This window comes from Barbus barbus (genome assembly GCF_936440315.1).
Source record: "Barbus barbus genome assembly, chromosome: 21".
Classification (NCBI taxonomy): Eukaryota; Metazoa; Chordata; class Actinopteri; order Cypriniformes; family Cyprinidae; genus Barbus; species Barbus barbus.
Genome location: NC_136749.1, coordinates 2,330,891 through 2,351,367, shown reverse-complemented (window position 1 = coordinate 2,351,367; position 20,477 = coordinate 2,330,891). Strand labels below are relative to the sequence as shown.

The window sequence follows — 20,477 nt, the reverse complement described above, 5'->3', positions numbered from 1 at the left end:
TCCCAGTCCATTGCAGCGGAATCGGAGTCAGGTTCATGGCAGCGCTTGGCGCAGCGGGTCGCTGTTTTACACGGGTTAATCATTGATCGCTGACGTTACAGCGGCTGTGTGTGTGTGCTGTGGGATGGTGTGTGTATGTGGACACCGCACAGCACTGCGGTTTCTGTATTTCAGCTCTTCTTTCAGCGCCAGACTGACTGTATTATAACCGCGCGTGGATCTCAGTAATTCCCGGTGAAGCGCGAGCGCGTCAATGCTGCTCTGACGGGACCGCGGGAGCTGCAGCAGCACATACGGTAAATTACCAGACACATCACAACATATCTTTATTACGATTCGGTTTATGTGTTGTTTAATGTTTATTGCACATCATATTTTGAGGATGGACGAAGACAGAGTGATGCGTGCAAGATATGTTTATGGACAGATGTTCTGTCTGGTCTGCTTTGCAGTGGTTTATTCAGGTGATGGATCTCCAACGCTACTGTATGTCCTTATAATCAAAGCTATTCGAAAAGTTATTAAGGGCTCAGTGACTTGAATTATAACTGGCTTAAATGATGTAAATATGAAAATACGAGTGTGTTTGAATAGCTTAATTGTCTGTGTACAAATAGTGCGGATGGTTTCCTTCAGCTCTTATCAGTTCGAGGCGTAATTCTTATTCTCAAATTGTTTTATTGTTTTATTGTGATGCACCAATGTCGCCTTCATGCATCAGCACATCTGCATTATAAACGGGTGTTTCTTAATGGGCACTTTTGGTCCTGTGGACCTTTAGAAACACCCTTAAAACACAGTTTTCATACTCTAGTGTCCATCAGTTCATAAACACCACAGAAGAATTCAGAAGAAGGCTTGTGCCACCATGAACATTTCAATGTCATTTCCAACATGCATCATGTCATAATTCATATTTCTTTTAATGGAATTTTGTATTTTTTTCTTTTTTTACAGTGTACCGTCAGCCTTAAAGGTTTATGTTGCAATGCAATACAATAGAAATAATAGAAAAACCAGAGGAACGTGTCAGAATACCAATCACTCAAAATAACATTATACTATATTCTATTCCATGTGCATGTGTGATAGTAGAAACAGCTCCTCAAATCCAGAAAGTGTGAGTCTGAATTCATCTTCTGTTGACTGTGATGTGCTTCAGCACTTCTGTCAGTCTCTATCAGGTCTATACAGTACATCATGCATCACTCTATCTGCTGAGTTGAGATAATGGGACTGTCATAACCCAGATTATGAGACATTTGATGACTCAGTTAACATCCATCCAATGGGTAAACATTAGGTAAAGCGTTCCTGCTCTGTACCAGATATACATCTGTGCACCCTGGACTGCTACGTAGGCCTTAACTATAATTAGTAGGAACTATCTTTACACCAGCTATCGTTTTCATGTTGACTGAGGTCCAGTAAGTCAATTCTTGAAGGTAAGAAGCGTGTGCAATATTATCCATGAGAAGATTGATCAAACACTAATCACGTTTTCGTAGCTGTTATGTGAACCAAAATGAATGGTTTTATGCTATACGTAACTCCTACAATTGTTTGTTCTTATGGCAACATATAAGGTTTGTTCATATTAAAAATAACTTGTGCTGTCAAACAATTAATTGCGATTAATCACATCCAAAAAAAATTTTTTTATATATAATATATGAATGTGTACTGTGTTTATTTATTATGTATATATATAAATATACACACATACAGTATATATTTTTGCATGTTTATACATTTATATATTTATATTATTATATTTTATATTATATATAAATATATTTCATATATAAACATAGCATATTTTTCTTAAATATATACATGCATGTGTTTGTATTTATATATGCATAATAAATAAACACAGTACACACACATATATTATGTAAACAAAAACTTTTATTTGAGATCTTTTGACAGCACTAAAAATAAGCTGTTATGAGTTCATTGAAGTGAATATTCATTGCAGGAGTTTTGGGTTGACTGGATTCAGGGTAATAGGTAGCTAGACTTCATTTACATCTCATTTCCCCAGCCTTTTCAGTCCTTCATCATCTTGAAACAAAGACAGGTGTTCATATGACAGATCTGCATGCTCACGCAAGCATCATATCTTACCGTGTGTTTGTTTGCATATGGATTTGTCCTAAACTGGAGCTTTTGCAATATCTAGAGCTGGTGTTGTTAGTGGTTATATCCAGTGTTTTTGCACTGTCCAGTTAAACATTGAGGCTTATTTCTCACTGAACTGGGGCCGTTTGCATAAACTGTTTAGACTAGTCTTAAAAAGTTAGTCACGTAACTTTTTTAATTCAGTGATGAAATAGATTGGTCTTATTTGTATTGGAAAAACAAGACTGATTACCTCTTGGTAACTGCTAGTTGCTCAAACTAGTTCTTAAGACACAGTCTTAATGTGGTGGCTAAGTTTATGCAACTGGCCTCTGGTGCTTTATAGTTTTATATCTCACACTGGTTTTACATAGTTCTACATTATAATGCAGTTGATATGAAAATGTGTTAGGCCTGGCCAGCACTGTGGTTAATAATTTACTCTTGGTTAGCCTAACTTTAACACACAGGTCAGTTGCCTAACTTATTTAAGTATTGTGAGGATTTCATTTTCGTTTAAAAGTCAGAAGCATTGTGATTGTGTCAGGGTTTTTTATCAAGCAAGAGGATGATTTGACTCTGCTTTCTGCATGTTTTCTGCAGTTTGATGTCCCTCCATGATATTCAGTGGTTGCTGATGCCTTTTTGTCTTGATTGACCTTCAGTAGCAGTAGCTGAATGTCATGTGGTTTCTTGCCTTGTCAGAAAAAGGTCAAATTATTGGATATTTTTAGAGACTTGTTGACCGTGACACAAACTTCAGAGGTCATCTATCTGATATCATTTAATAATTCATGTTTTTATCCCCTGCATGTTTGTACAGTTCCAACCGTTGTCTGATTTGGCAGAGTTTTTGTCAAATTCATTTAAAAACACAAACAACAACAAAAAAACAACAACAACAAATAGCTTAATTGCTTTGATTATGTCAAACTCCTCAATACTCCTTTCATCAACCAGGAGTGTTTTACGAACATGGTATTTTTGACTTATGCCTATTTTTTTTTTTTAATTGAATTAAAATTTAAAAATATAAAATTGAATTCATTATAGAATATGTTTAAAGTCATTGTATGTATTGTATTTTTTAATAAATTAGTAAATCTGCAAAAAAACACAAATTTTAAACATTTTAATTCAAAATGGTTTCAATTCAAAAACTTCAGCAAACAAATTGGAAACAAAAATAAAACGCAACATACTGTGTCTCACACTGTCTCACATAATTTTTTACTTTTTTTTTTGGTGGACATTAGGATGTCAGTGAACCTGCTGATTCAGGTGATAAACACTTATGTCCTTTATTTTCTAATTATAAACCAGAAATGTAATTTTATATTCATACCTCAGATTAGTTTTTTTCTCTTTAAAGTGTTAGCTCACCCTAAAATTTAAATTCTGCCATCATTTGCAGCCTCATGTCACTATTTGAGTTTCTTTTAATGAAATGAAGACATTCTGAAGAATGCTGGTAACCAAACAGTTGCCGGTAGCCATTGACTTCCATAGAATTTATTACAATTTTTTTCCATACTATGGAAGTCAACTGTTTGGTTACCAGCATTTTTCAAAATATTTTCTTTTGTGTTCAGTGGATGAACAGAACTCGTACAGGTTTGGAACGGCATGAGGATGTATATGTCTGAATTTTCAGTTTTGGGTGAACCACACTGTAAAAAAAAATGAAAAGTTGAGAAAACTTAAAAGTTTAAGACTGTCATGATCTTGTTCATGTTCCCCTGTCTTGTGTTTGGACTTTTGTGTTATTTCCTGTCTAGGGTGCCATTTGTAGTCAACTTGTAGTCCTTTTGTTTTATTGGTTGTTACATTGACTTGATATAAAGCTGGGTGGCTTTATATCAGCTTTACAATATTTAGATGGAGAAATAGTGTGTCAAAATGGTGTCATTCTCCTCTGGCCAGACAAAATCAGCAGTTTTGTGCAAAGATTGTGCAAAGGACTCATCTGGTTTCTGTGGTCTTGTCCCGATGGCGGTCTTGGAGACAGGGTCTTCACTGGGGATCAGTCTCTGGGGCTCATCTAGGTGTCCTGGCTGTAGAGGTCATCTCTAGGTGCTGATCCACCATCTGATCTGGATACGGGTGGCTGCAGTGACCATCTGATCTGATACAGTCTGGATCTGGGTGGCTACGGTGACCTCGGAATAAGAAAGAAACAGACTGATATTAGCGTAGATGCCATTCTTCTAACAATGTAACAAGTACATCGGGTGTTTTGGGAAGTGTTCCCGGTTCCAGTTGACCTAATTAATGCAGCCTAACAATCCTTTAACGGATTTTAATGATAGAAATGTGATAGTGTATTATGTGTAAGCCAGGTTAAAGAAACGGGTCTTTAATCTAGATTTAAACTGACAGAGTGTGTCTGTTTCCCGAACAGTGTTAGGTAGATTGTTCCAGAGTTTGGGCGCTAAATAGGAAAACGATTTTCTGCCCTCAGTTGATTTTGATATTCTAGGTATTATCAAAGGGCCAGTGCAGTGTTGACAGAACTGGGCTAATATGGTCATACTTTCTGGTTATAGTAAGGACTCTAGCTGCTGCTTTTTGTTTCAGTTAGTGTTTGTCAGTCATTGTCTTTGCGAAGTTGTGTCATGATGTTTCTTTTGCCTGGTTCCCCCCAAAGTTATGTTCTGGATACAGTGACTGACCAACATGGATCCAGCAGCTGTGGAGATTATGCGCCTCCAGCAGGGAGGTCGGTCCATAGAGGAATACATTGTGGACTTTGTTAAAATGGTACATCTGACTAAGATGATGAAAATCCCCCTCATGATAATTTTTCGGGGTGGGATGTCCAAACCACTCAGCTTGCTTATGCCGCTGCACGACCCTAGTTGGACTCTGGAGTATTATGTCTATGTAGCATTGTAGCTGAGCAGTACGACACTCACTGTGGCAGTCGCAGAGGAAGATCCCAACATTGCCGCCATTCCAGAGTCAAGTCAAGTCACAACTGATCTTCATGAGTCAAGTCAAGTCACAGTTGATCATCATGAGCCAAGTCAAGTCACAGCTGATCTTCACAAGTCATCTTCACAAAGTCAACTGATCTCCCAGAGTCTCGTCACGTCTCCGCTGATCTGTCAGATTCTCATCATGTCTCAGCTGCTCGTCCAGAGTCTTGTCACGTCCTGTCTGTTGCACCCAGATCTTCGAGGTCCTTCGGTACTGAATAGTTAAGTCCTTTGGTATCCCAGTATCCAGTGTGAGGGATGCACCGCTGGTGTCTTCATGCGCAGCTGGTATCCCCAAACCTAATCACTTTAGCCCTCCAGCTCTTGAACTGATTCCTCTGTCTGCAGAATTTCCCATATGGGGAATTGCTTTATGGTGTGTTTGGGCTGCATACACTACTGCTGAAACTCCAGAGCCAGCGACGTCTGCAGAAGGATCTTCAGAGGTGGCAGCTGAGGCTGCAGAACCTCCAGAGATTGTGGGACATAAGAAGGTGTCTGGAATCCACTCCTAAAGGGGGAGCTCTGTCATGATCTTGTTCATGTTCCCCTGTCTTGTGTTTGGACTTTTGTGCTACTTCCTGTCTAGAGAGCCATTTGTAGTCAACTTGTTGTCCTATTGTTTAATTGGTTGTTTTGATTGCTTTCACAGGTGTCTCTTGTTACCTTGTCATCCTGTTAGCTTCTCTGTGTGCAAATAGCCCAGTGTTTCAGTTAGTCTTTGTCTTTGGGAAGTTGTCATGTTGTTTCTTTTGCCTGGTTCACCCCCAAGTTATGTTCACCGTTTGATGCTCTGGATTAGGTTTGTTTTATTAAACCTCCTACTGTTTGCATTTGGATCTGACCTCTGCTCTTCCTTGCACTGATGTGTGACAAAGGCAACCAGCTTCAGGAGATTTGCATTTTCTCAACTTTTTGTTGCATAAACTGAAAACAACAAGTTAAGAGAACTCAAAAATCTCCTGAAGCTGGTTGCCTTAAACTTGTTTTCTCAACTTTTTTTTTTTTTTTACAGTGTAATAGTGGTGGATTTAAAGTAATTTCATCCTTTTAGCTATAACTAAATCTCACCCTGTGTTACAACACTTGCATACAGTACCCACATACAGTGTAGCCTACATTTAATTCTTTATATAACATAAGGAACATTTCAAGCGTGTTTTCACATAACCACAAAATTCAGATTGCAAGAAGACATATTTTCACCTGACAGCAAATAGATGTTCACAAACAGAAGTTTGTGACTGCTTGAGCACTTTCTGTCACAATCATTACTGACAAAACAGAAATAGTAATTATTTAGTTTAAGCAATAATATACAGGAGTCTGTGCTCTACTCTGAATATACAGCTGAAAACATCACACAGGCATTTCAACAGCGTTTTTGTTTATGATGTGCGTTCTGTATTTCATGCATAATTAAATCAAGTGTATCGATTCTCTGCATGCATGTATCTGTTTATTTACTGCATTGTGTTTGCTGTGAATCTGTCAGGTGATGGAGAAGCTTCAGGATCTTCCTCCAGCAGAGCAGAGCTCCAGTGAGCGCAGCAGCTCACCGAATCCCGGAGACACGCTCCCCTGGAACCTCCCCAAACACCAACGGGTCAATCGCTCCAAATCTGCCTCCGGAGATGTGCTGGACCCGGCCGAGAGGGCCGTCATCCGCATCGCAGGTCTGTGGCCATATCTGCTGACCTAATCATGATGCTAGAGGAAACGTCATATTGATTTTGCTGAAGAGCAAATGTACACAGGCAGATATGCTGATGGTCGTTTCAGTGTCTCTTTCTAATAGAGCCACAAACCACTCAAGTATGAATCATTAAGGCAAATTTCAGCTGCAGTCATGTGGGACGCCTTTAGCTTGTTGGAGGAGTGTAATTAGAATGGATTTATTGCATTAGACATCATTACAGCTTTAGATAAGAGTAATCATAGCCTCAGAGTGTAAGATTAATGAGAACAATGAGCCGTGCATGAATAGAAACCTTTTGGCAGTGCATCTGAATACAAACACACAAAATAACATAAAACAATGAAGACATACAGTACAGTATGCTTCAATGGAAATGTGATAAAATACTTCAGAATTCTATAAGATTTAAGGTTGCTGGTTTATTATAAATAATCATATATTAAAATTCTATTTTTTATTAAGAATTAGAGTTAGCGTTTATTATATTTTTATTTGTATATTATATATTAAAATGTAAAAATACTTAAATGTTATAAGATTTAGTTACTGATGTGTTATGTTTTTATATTTGTTATATTATTATATAATTATTTTTTAAATGTTAAATTACTTAAAATCATTACATTTTAGAGTTATTGGTTTATTATTTGTTTTGTAAAATACAATATTTAAAATGCTTGAATACAATTTTACAAGACTTAGTTACTGATTAAATATACTTTTATAATATTTTGTATTTTTTTTATTACATTATTAAATTTTTGGAAAATTATATTACATTTAGAGTTAGTGATTTAGTATATATTTTTTTTAATTACATTTTTCAAATATTTATTAATATAATTTTTTTTTAGTATTTTTTATTTTATTTTAAAATAGTTTGACTAGATTTAGGGTTGCTAGTTTATTATACATTCTAAATATTTTATTTTTCATGGTACATAATTATATTTTAAAATACTTTAAATACATTTTATAAAATTTAGGATTACTTATTTGATGAACCTCTTAATACTGAGTATAAAAGTTCATTATGTGCTCTTTTTAGGGGCTCTTTTCACATAAGACAGTAACAAACCACCCAGAAGAGCTGCTGAGAATAACTTAGCATCCTCACAGTAACAGTAAGGTCTGGCAAACACACACAGCAGCACTGCGACAGGAGCACTTTTCAGATTAGCTTCAGAAAATGTGAAATTCTTGATTAATGTTCTGAATAGCTCGGTGTTATGTCATCTCTTGCATCATAGATTAGGTGCCAAGCGTCTGCAGTCAAAGCAGAAGACAAGCAGCGCTCACAGAAGCTTTAGTGATGGACAGAAAATGTGTCTGATGTGACATGTGTCCTCAGGAAAACTACAGTAACTACTGTTTTATACTGACCTAACAATATTTTCTATTGCCCTACACCAACCCTACCCCTAAACCTAGCCCTCACAGGAGACTTTTTGCATTTTTACATTTTAAGATAAACTTCATTTAGTATTTTTAATAATTTATTTCCCTTGTGAGGACTGGCCAAATGTCCTCACAAATTCAAAAATCTCAGGCTTTACTATCCTTTACTGTCCTCACAAGTATAGCAAAACACACACACACACACACACACACACACACACAAACAGTGGGAGTTCCTGCTGCCAGGCACTGAAATGCAGTGCCTTTTGCTTTTCTGCGAGTAATGTGATTCCAGAGATTCTCCTGTAAAAGATCGGCTCTCTTATTGGTTAAATGACTGATACTGTGACCGGTGATGTGAGAACACAGAGAAAATGTAGAAAACTTCAAAGGTTTGGGGTCAGTATGATTGATTTTTAAAGAAATTAATATTTTTATTCAGCAAGGATGCATTAAACCGATCAAAGTGACATTCACATAGAAAACTGTTATTTTGACTTGTAATAATATTTCACACTCTTTCTATTTTTACTGTATTTTTGATCAAATAAAGATATTACTCCAGATATAAACAAACTATGATAATTACAGATTAATTTTCCTTTTTCATGACAGTGACTGGATTTAAACCTGCATCTCTCACACTCGTGTGTCACAGATAGGAGTGTTTTCTGTAGTATTGCAGCGTGGTTCTGTGACATGATGGATTACACGCAGGTAGCTGCTGTTTAGCAAACGCTGAGTCAGAGCGGCTGTTTTGATGACGTCTATAGTGTTTCATGAATCCTGCATAAGTGAACATTGACCCCACAGGTCAGTTTTACACCTGCCCTCTTCTCTGGATGAGAGACAGAGAGATATATAGAGATAGAGATACACTTACAGACAACAGATGATTCAACTCAAACACATCCAGCCTGTGTTTTTTGATGCCGGGTTGTAAGATTTTTGTTCTGCTGTGGTCAGTCCTGACAGATTCACTTATCAAAGTACAAATATCCAATGCAATCGCTCACATAATATGAGATTATGTGAAAATGATGAAAACGTGTTTTAGATAGAGCCGACTAGTGCATATCATTTTATAATGGAACTGCATAACCTTTTAGATCCACCAGATGTCAGTAGGCGTCCGAGACACTAATACATTAATTAGCTGTAGTTGATTTATTTGACACTGTGGAAATGTGCATTAAAACTCACGCTAAAGTATTTATATTAAATATATAGGTGTTTCTTCAAATATGGGTACTTATAAATTTGAGATTATTTATATTTTTGCCATTTTCACTCTTTGTTTAGATTATCATTATTTGAAAATTTTATATTTTTATGATGGATTTAAATATATTTTAAAACTTTAAAACAAAGTCTAAAACAAATACTCACTTACAAAAAAAGGTAATTTTGAAATGGTTTATATTTTTGCTTTATTTCACTCTTTGTTTAGGTTACTATTGCTTTAAAAATGGAATAATATTTATAAGATGGATATGAACTTGTTTTAAGACTTTAAGTCTAAAACAATAAAATGTATACATAAAAGAAGACATTTGAGACTGTTTTAATGTGACCTTTATTTAACAAAAAGGGGGAAAAAATGGAAATGCATATAATCATTTTGATGAACAGGAAAATTCATGTAATAATGAACCAAGATAAAGTTATGGTTAAAAATAGATGTCTGTAACCTTCATCCTAAACTTAAAACTGAAAGTCGTGTGAAATTATTTCAATATTATAATTCAAGTCATATATAGGCATTTCTTCAAATGTGGGTATTTAAATTTTTTAATTATTTATATTTTTGCAATTTTCACTCTTTGTTTAGATTATTATTGTTGTAAAATTGTATAATATTTTATATGATGGACAAACTTATTTTAAGATTTTAAAACAATAAAAAATAAAGTCTAAAAAATGTAAATGCTATGATTATTTTGATGACCTTAATGACTGTGCTGAACTGAGACTTTATAATGGTTAAAAATAAGAGCTGTCTGTATTCTTTATTCTTTGGTAAATTTGATTTAGTCTGAACTCGGTGTTTACTTGAAATCTGTCTTCGTTCATCCATAATATGACTATAATTTGAGGTAGTGTTTATATATGGCAGGACATGATGAAAGAGACCATGTGCATGTGAGCATATATAGGTTTCATTTGTATAATGCATTGATCTTTATACTGCAGATGGCAGAATTTGTTTAGAGTTGCTTTAGCGTTTGTTGGGTTGCTACCTGAGGTCATGAGTGAGGGGGTCAAAGGTCATGGCAGCTGTGTGCTATTATAGGTAGGTGTGAGCGGTGCTATCATTTAAGGTCAAACCGTTCCTTGAGCAAGCCGGATATATTTAATTTCACACTCACATCGGGTTTCTTTATGATCGCATGGAGATGCTAAATCCTCAGATGTTGCCAGCGTGCCATCACACACTGCAGAGACCACACACACACACACACACACACACACACACACACACGGCTGTCCTGTGTAACTCGAGCCCACAGTAACATCCTCACACCTGTTTTTGGCTTCAAGACTGTAGTCCTGAAGGAATGTCTCAGGTTGTTGGAGACGTGCAAGTGCACACACTTGAGTATATTTTCACACCCTAATGTAAACGTATGTAAACCTCATGTAAAATTACCTTGAATGCACGTTGGATAAAAGCATTTGTCAAATGCATATAAATGTAGAATGTCTCTGTGTTACTATATATATTAGTTTGGTTTTGGCTGAATTGACATGATGGACTTGGCTATATTAACATATAATTGCTCTCTAAAAATGGAGTCATTTAGAAGAGGTGTAGCTTTACACTTCACTGTTTACTGTAATTCTAATCTTTAATTGAGGAGTAACATGAATCGGCCACCAAGTGTGTGTGTGTGTGTGTGTCGGGGGGGGATTTTATCCACATTGCATCAGAACTTTTTACATGGCTCCTTCAGAAAAAGTCTTCTGTTCCATTTCATTTAATTAAAAATAAAAGGAAGAAAAAGTCTTATCACATGTTTAGAAATTTCAGAAAGAAAATGGATTTAAGAGGGAAAAATCCTGTTATGTCAGGAGAATAATCATTTTTTCCCCTTAAATCCATTTGTGACTTCAGTAAAGTCTTTCTTTCTGAAATTTCTAAACATGTGCAGTATATTTAGAATAAGGTCCTTGTCTTCACATTATAATAGTAAAGTTGCAAATATTGTCTTTATGCTACCTCTGTGCCGAACGGTTTAGTTTATTTCAGCTCTTTCTGCAGCTTTCATCGTTCCGCCACTAGATGGCGACAAGTGACTGTCTTTACAAGTGAGTCATTGAATCATTCATTCAACCGATTCATTTAAAAATGCTGATTCCATGAGGAATGAAACGAGTGACTATTTGTACTCAAAATTCGCCCCCATCCCTCATTCACTACACTGAACGAGTGAATGGATTCAGACCTGAGTGCAGTGGAAGAGCTGCATATGCATCTTCTGTCAACACCTGGGAATTCATTTGGTGCAATGCTAACAATGCATGGGTATGCAGCGTATGGCTTCCTGCTGTGATAAATTGGTTGTGCACTTGTTATTGAGGTGCATTTTGGGATTGAAGGAGTGCAGTCGATAATGTCCACTAAGGTTTCGGACACCACTACAAATGGCTGCCATTTCAAGTAATGGACTCTAAAAAATAATGTGATCAATAAGTCATGGCAACATGTTTTTTCATTACTTTAACTCGCCAAAATAATTTGAGCAATAGCAGCTTCATTTTTTTTAAGTTACACAAGGTTTAACTAGACAGGATTTTTAAAAATAAGTTTAAATGACTTGTACAGCCAATTTGATTATACTTAAAAATTTAAGGCATTAAAAAAGTTGAATTAGGTGTTGTTTGTATGTTAGGGTATAGGGCAATTTCAGACACATCCACAGTCTTTATGAGTCATTGAATGATTTACTCAACTGATTTGTTTAAATCCAGTGAATAAATAAGAAACAAAAATTAGTTTTTTTGATAATTTTGCCTGTATTAATGCTAACTGCATACATTTTTGGCTCAGGTGTGTCTTTTTATTGGAATTTTAATATTCCACCCTCATTTCCTTTAATAAATTTATTTTACACTAGGTACACAACATTGTTACATTCAGGACCTTTTGGACAAAAATGTCCCCACTGAAACCCATTAAAACAGCTATTTTTAATTGCAGTGCCGTTTAACTGCAAAATTATGCAATTTTTGTTAATAGGCTTTCATTCTGTTGGCAAGGCTTCAAAATTAACTTTTTTACTATTTTTTACTAGATGGTGTCATTTTTTCAGGTTTGGTCTATAAAGAAAATACTTGCTTTATTCCTGTTTTCTGCTTCTGCGTATTATAGAGCCAATTGGATAAATAATGCAGCTATAATTGTGTGGGTGTGTTGGTATAGATGTCAGAGTGTGGTTTGTATGTGTGTCATAAAAACAAATTGTGTGTGTGCTTGTAATATTTGAGAAATAAAACTCTACCGTAAATCACAAATCCAAGCACTGTGTGCAGCAGCAGAGTTTTGCTGGCATCTAATGGGGAAAACTTGGTACTGCGCCCAAACAAAATCTTACTGAGAGCTAATTTTTTGAGATATCAACCTCAAATTTGGAACACAACTTGTTTAGATTTATGGCTTTGAGTTTCTAGCAGGTTTAGAGTTCAACATGTTTCATATATAAAATATTCATAAAATATTGTTCATAAATCATTTTCATAAACTTAAACCTGTATAACTTTTTTTTTTGTTTCACTTTTTAAACTTTTTTTACTTCAACAATAACTTCCATGGGTCTTCTTTAAACTGAGACCACACCTAAGTCTGTGCTCCCAAGCTTCCAATTTTTATGACCGTTTATTTGACAATTTACATTTTTGTTCACTATGGACCTATGGACCTTTTTTATTGATGCACAAGGGTTAAAATAAGAAATAAGAAAATAAGAACATTTTATATTATTATTATTATTATTCTGGTTTAAAGCATAAACTCACTTAATTTTGATACAATTTTCAGAAAATAAAACTTAATATCTTAAGTAATTTTGCTTTGCAAGTATGTTGACTTAAGAATTATTATTACAGTGAAGGTATTAGTGTTGTCAAAAATATCGATATTTCGATAAATATCGATACTGAAATATCTGAACGGTACCAATATTAATTTCCCGAAGTATCGATACACCGATACTAGCCGAGCGGTCACTTTCACTTCTCTCCAAAGGCGCGTGGACAAGCACCACACGTGACCGCACTCGTCTCCTTCGCTCTGGTTAAATAGCAAAAGTGAAGTGAATAGAAAGATGACTGCTCTGGTTGTTTAAGAACACAGCAGGAGCGCTATCTGTAGGGATCTATGATCTCCGCGATGCAGAGAACGCGCACGGAATCCAGTCATAAACACGGAATTCACAGTTTAACGCGGAATGTCACGGAATTTGTCAAAGTTTGGATGAATTAATCAAAAGTAGGTCATTACACTTAAATCAAATCGCGATATGGACTAGTATCTGTAAATATTAAGCTGCAAAAGTGGATTTAAATATGTATCCTGCATGTTCTGCGCGTCTCTGTGTGAATGTGCTGCACGTGCGGTTGTGTTTACTAATGTGGCGCTCGCGGTGATTTCAGCGTCTGCCGTCTCAATGAGGACATAAATACATCAACAATATCTCCAGAACTGATCTGAAAGGCACTTTACCAGCATTTTACCATTTAATTTGAGTAAAACTAGCATCATATCATACACACACAGAACTTTAAAAGTATTCACGGCAACCCGTCAAAATAAAAGTACTGTTTAACTTATCCTATTAAAGACTGTGTGCTAGAAATAGGCTATATTACTATTATTTAGTAGAATGTACATAATACTACTACTTACTACTACTGTTAATTTTTTTTAAAGAAATAATCACAAAATATTTAAATTTTAATAGTAAATCCCCTTCATTTGCCCAAAAATGTAAATGTTTAATTTTCATGAATTCAAATATAAATTAATTAAAATAGTTTTATGCCTTCATCTGATATCCAGTAAAATTAAAATACACAACACAGAATTTCTGAGGGGGAAAACACATTTCATAAGGCTACTGTAAGAATGAATACAAATAGTTTGTATGCATTCAAATAATAGACATGCTAAAACACAGAATTTGGTAACAATAAAACATAAGGTGAGAAAAAAATAAAACATTTCATACGGCCCTAAACGTGTCATTTTTGTTACACTTTTAATAAATTAAACGTTAAATTGTATAATTTTCATGATTTTAATTAATTAGACATAGCATTTAATTTGACCATTAAAAAAAAAGAGTCCAGAAAAATTCAAACGGAAAAAAAACGTAATCCAGAAAAATTAAAATGGAAAAAATTTAATGTAGAAAAAAATAAAACGGAATTTGGGGAAAAATAAAACAGATTTCATAGGGCCCTATATCTGGAAATATTTTGGTTATGAAGCAAATGAGAATATCAACAAATATAACTTTGGATTTTAATTAGTACATGTATTAGTAAACGTTAGTTTCAATTAACATTTAACTAAGATTAATAAAAGATTAATAAATAAATCAACAAATGCAGTACCTCAAGACATTTTTTTGTTCGTGTAAAATATACCGCATGTTCTCAACTTGTTACATTTATCTTTAAATTAAAAAAATTACCCCTTAATATTGTGGCAGTTTTTTTCACCGTGGTATCGAAAATGGTATCGAATATCGATACTTTTCAAGGTATCGTATCGAAGTTAGAAATTCCAGTATCGTGACAACACTAGAAGGTATAGGGCATTTTCAGACAAGCACAGTCTTTATGAGTGAGTCATTGAATTATTTACTATTTACTCGATTTAACGGTGAATCAATCAGGAACAAAACTATAAATAGTGGAGCAAAAACAAGCTAAAGTGCCTTGCAATATTAACTTGTTTATTGAACCGTTGTATAAAATGAACGTCACGCTTGTAATCGCGCTGTGTTTTGGTACAGCTCAGGAACAACAGCACTCTTGCTTGTGTGATAATCCTGAAATATTTGATTCTTCTAGATGTTTTTTTTATGGATTTAATTTTAGATGTGTTACCTCCTGTGATAACCCTGTCCCGCTCTTTTTTTTAAATATGCATCCACTTGTGAACTACAATCAAACAAATCATTATGGCAAAAGTGAGAAACCCAAGAGCTCCGATAGAGTTTGCAGTCTGGACCAGCACTAACTGGTCAAACCCAGTCTGTATTAGAATAGAAAGTCATGCTGGTGATTTCAGGAGGACAGACGTAACTCACGTCTGCAGTAGACCATATCTGCCACGGCAGGAGCAAGACATGGGATGTTTTATCACACTGATAGTGAGTCATTTCACACTTACTGGTACACTAGCATTCAAAGGTTTTGGGTAATTAAGAATTTTATTTTTGTAAGAAATTATACTTTTGTTCAGCAAAGATGCGTTAAATTGATCAATAGTGACAGTAAGAACAATTATAATATTACAAAAGTTTCTATTTAATTTAATTTGAAATAAATGCTGTTCTTTTGCACTCTATTCATCTGTGAATCCTGAAAAATAAAGTGTTTCAAAAATATTGGGCGGCACAACTGTTTTCAACATTGATAATAATCAGAAATGTTTGTTGAGCAGTAAATCAGTATATTATTATGATTTCTGAAGATCATGTGACACTGAAGACTGGAGTAATGATGCTGAAAATACAGCTGCAGATCACAGAAATAAATTACAGTTTAACACATATTCACATAGAAAACAGTTATTTTAAATTGTAATAATATTTCACTATTTTTACTGTATTTTTGATTAAAAAACCCCGCAGCCTTAGTGAGCTATTATTCCAGACTTATGTTCCACTAGTGTACACTGCGTTCAGAAATAGTTGGTAGTGTGCCAAACTGTGAGAGGCGTGTCAGTGTGTCTTTAAGAGGCGGAGCCTGCTGGTGTTTCCCAGTCAGGAAGGAGGGGGTGTGGCTGGCGCTGGCTTTGGAATGAAGTTTAGATCAGAGAGAGAGAAACACTACAGTGCTGCTGCTCAGTGCTCACACTCATCCACAGCAGCACAGAGCGCACATCATCATCTACAGAGCACAGAGGACAGGACCAATGGCCATGTACGAGCCCCTCTGCCTGCCACCCAACGCAGACGAACAGGACTTTGTTCAAGCTTATGAGAACGTCCGAGAGAAATATAAAGGTACCACACAATGGGGAAAGGCTGGAAGTGATGACATGAATCTGTGTGTGTGTGTGTGTTTGCCGGAGCCATGTGCAGCTGGTCTTCAGCTGCTGGGTGCTCAGTGCTTACTGATCCGCACACATGCTGTCTGTCAGTCTGTAGAGTTTGACAGAGTTCAGAGTGGATTTGCTGGAGGCTTTTGAACGCTCTCATACTGACCTCAATAACAGCAACTCTGGCAGACACTGAGCTGATTTCTAACTTGAGGGCTCTTGATTTTTACTCTGGGCTGAATTGAAGCGCTCATGTTTAATGAGCCCACGCTTGTTCTGTTGCATGATGCTGTCGGGTCCGGGATGCTGATTCCAGCTCGGGTCAGTCGGTCACTCACACAGTGTCTTTATATTTGTGTTTTATTTACTGACTCTGTTGAGAGAATGCCCTTGCTTTTGAATTTCTCATGTGAAGCTATAATATCTACATGATTTTTGCTCTCGTCATCTCTGTTTAATTCTTTTCACTTTTCCCATCACTTCTATTGTTTCTTGGCTTTGACTTTCAAAAGTGCAGGCAGATTTGTAATGTTTTTTGACACAGAGGCTGCATTTATTTGATCAGAAATACAGTAAAATAGTGAAATATTATTACAACTTAAAATAACTGATAATTGATTGCTTTGATCTGTAGCTGTATTTTCAGCATCATTACTCCAGTCTTCAGTGTCACATGATCTTCAGAAATCATTCTAATATACTGATTTACTGCTCAACAAACATTTCTGATTATTATCAATGCTGGAAACAGCTGCACAATATTTATGTGGAAACTGAGATGCATTTTATTTTTCAGGATTCGCAGATGAATAGAAAGCTCAAAAGGTTAGCGTTTACTTGAAATAGAAATCTTTTGTAAAATTTACTGTCACTTTTAATCAATTTAATGCATCCTTGCTGAATAAAAGTATTAATTTCTTTCCAAAAACACAAATTCTCACCAAACTTATATCATAATTTCCACAAAAATATGAAGCAGTGTAAGTGCAAATACAAATAATAGTGTAAGTTTTTACTCCGTGTTTTCTAAAAACAGTGAGTGCGCAATCATAGACGGCTGTTTGTTGATATGAATGATTCCTCGAATCACGTGTCTTGTTGAGGAAAGGTGTGCCGTTACTAAATGATCTTTGGTCAGAAGAATCAGACAATAACTGGATTTCTCCAGAGAAAGTGTGATTTTCGGTGTGTCTGGCCCATTCTGTGCTCCACCTGCTTGCGTTTCTTCCTCCGTTCTCTCACCTGATTGTGGGGAAGACAGAGTGTTGATGCCTCCTCTATAAATATCGCCCCACTTCTGTCCCTGTGTAGCGAGTGGGACGGAGGTCTGTGTCTCGTCGTCCGTGTGTGTGTGTGTGTGTGTTTGTAAATTGGGAGTTTACAGAAGCAGCCTTCTTGTCCTTTCTCTTTTCCTCTGCCAGAGACTCTGTGGGATCTCCTTATTAAGGCACATCAGACGGGATGTTATTCACATGCCATCTCTCCTCGATTGCTCATCCTTCATTTTACATATTTTGTCTTATGGTTGCGATATCATGTATTTTTTATCTTGTTTTCAAGTAAAATATTAAAAACATTAAATCTTTAGGACAAGATGCATTTATTTAAGAAGCAAAATGACAGAAATGAGAGGATTCCTACCTAAACTAAATGATGACAGAAATCTCTTTATAATTTATTTAATTTTATAATTTTTATTGCTTGCTTGTACACCAGTTTGCACCAAAACATGTTTTTCACTGTTTAAAGCATAATTTCACTAAATTTGTCACTGAATTTTAGCGTTTATATTTGGCTGAAAGTTTTGGTGCTCTGTATATTTTGTTGTAAAATTTTGTGTTCACTTTTCTACAATATTTAATATATTATGTAATTTTGCTTCTTAAGTAAATGGATCTAAGCTCTCTTACATGTAATCTTTTTAGTTTATTTAATTTTTACACCAAATAGTGCTTTGCTAAAAAATTATTTGTCACTGAATTTTAGTGATTATTTTTATTTATTTTTTTGTTTTATTATTATTTATTATTATAATATTATTTATTTTTATTTAATTTAATTTTATAAAACCAAATAGTGATTTTCCCCTATAGTAAGCATTAACATTTACAACATTTCTCACTGAATTTTAGTGTTTTTTGTATCTAAGATTTTATTTTATTTGATTTGCCAAATAGTGCTTTTCCTCTATTTTAAGCATAAACTTCACACATTTTTTCATTGAATTGTAGTTTTTTTTGTTAGTTTTTTTACTCTATGGCCTGGTTTCACAGACAGAGCTTAGACTAAACCAGGATTAGGTCATAGTTCAATTAGGATATTTAAGCAATTTTTATAAACATGCCTCAGAAAGAAACATTACTGGTGTCCATCTTAAGAGAAAATAAAGGCATTGATATATTTTAAGATCAATCAGTGCAAGTTTCTTTCAGTTGAAACAGCTCAGAATTAAGTTTAAGTCTAGGAATAGGCTTAAGCCTCGTCTGTGAAACCCAGGGTATATGTTTTTGTTTAAACAAAGTTTTTTTTCTTTTTTTTGCTGAAAGGTTTCAATGGAAATGAGTTTTTGTGCATCTAGAAATCAGAATGTCAGACAGGTAATGTCCATGGAGTCTAATGATGAATGTAGGTTATTATTATTGTTATTGTTGTTGTTTACAAACAGCTGTTGCTTTATGAAAATGACTTGTGATGAGTGATGGTGGCCTTATTGCTGGCAGTTGCTTGTTTTGGTTGTTCGTCCTCTGATTGGTCTAGAGATTGTCAGCTGATGTCAGTATTGGAGCGAGAGCGTGAGCTAATCCTGTCCCGACTCCTCATTCTTACTGTGACCTCTCTATATACACAACACAGAGATTTATGACTTACTATATTTAATTTTTCCTTTAAAAATGGGCTCTTTTGTTTTTTTTTACAGGTAAATGGTAATTAGATTCAGTGAGTTTGTATGTGTCTGTCTCTGCATGTGAATCAAGCTTGACCGTAGTTCACTCCAGTATTTTACAGTATGTTGCTTCATGAAAGCATGTGTTGTGTTGATAAACAGTCGTTGTAGTGTATATTCATCATGTTTTTCGCTGAGCTAGGTGTGTCGCGGAGACTGATGGTATGCACGCTGCTGCTGCTGCGGTGTGAGACAGGGATGGATCATGAGCGCTGGCCTGGGTCAGTGTGCTACTGTTCTGCTGATGTCTGACAGTGGAAAGTATTTGTTCTGTAAACCGCCTGTAACTCATCTGTGACCTTGTGGAAAGTCAGCAGTCTCTCTCATGAGGTTCATGCTGGTTTAATGGAAACGTCGCTCCCACCCCAGTGTTTCATTACGGCTCCAGCACTTCCCACATGTACCAAGAACCGTTGCCATGGAAGCATACCATAATGTTTGAGAGAGTTTCGTATGAAACATATTCTTCTGTCATGTCTATCATCTAAAAAAATGTCAACTATGTTTGTTTCCTGGATCGACTGAAACTGATGGCAAAGCAAATTTTTCTTGCTTATTGAACCATTTTTTTTTTGACAACTTTAGACACTAATGAAATGTTTTTGATCTAAAGGTGCAGACTTAATGCTTGAAATTAGTTTCATAGACAAATCTAAATTGTACCTACATGGGAATTTCTTAATGAATGCATTATTTTTTGTTAGGAAAACCTTAAGTGTTTAGCACGCTTCTGCTTCAGGATTCTCCTCGTGAAATAGGTTTGAAGTCGATGAGTGAACTAGGCAAAGAACAAGCTGAAATATAAGAGTTTTGTTTCAAGCCAGTTCATTATCTGCTGTGCTGGGACATGCAGTTAGCACTAGCTGGTCAGATCATGTCAGTCTGGATACATTTTCCTTCAGGCATTCACCATTGCAATGGTATAATTGATATAATGTCTTTTTCTTTTCCTTTCTCTTTTTTCCCCTGCATATGTATGCATGTCGATTGCATCATTGTGACTTTGATTTGGCTGCCAGTTTTTTAGCTGAAGTTGAAGGACTAAGATAACTAAATCTAATA

The 20,477-nt window shown here is 35.5% G+C and overlaps 1 protein-coding gene across 2 annotated transcripts in view; it reads left to right on the top strand.

Annotated features, from left to right (window-relative positions):
* Positions 1–230: 230 nt before the first annotated feature.
* Positions 231–20,477, top strand: part of LOC306887414 (plectin-like) — a gene marked incomplete at its 5' end in the record, with an annotated part of 144,687 nt that continues 124,440 nt past the window's right edge. The window contains 2 exons of one of the 2 annotated variants that reach the window (XM_079445109.1): positions 231–296; positions 6,598–6,778. In XM_079445109.1, coding sequence (XP_079301235.1) covers positions 6,601–6,778 — 178 coding nt within the window. Of the gene's footprint in view, positions 297–6,597; positions 6,779–16,267; positions 16,437–20,477 lie in introns of those variants that run through there. The other variant, XM_079445110.1, reaches the window with a different exon arrangement.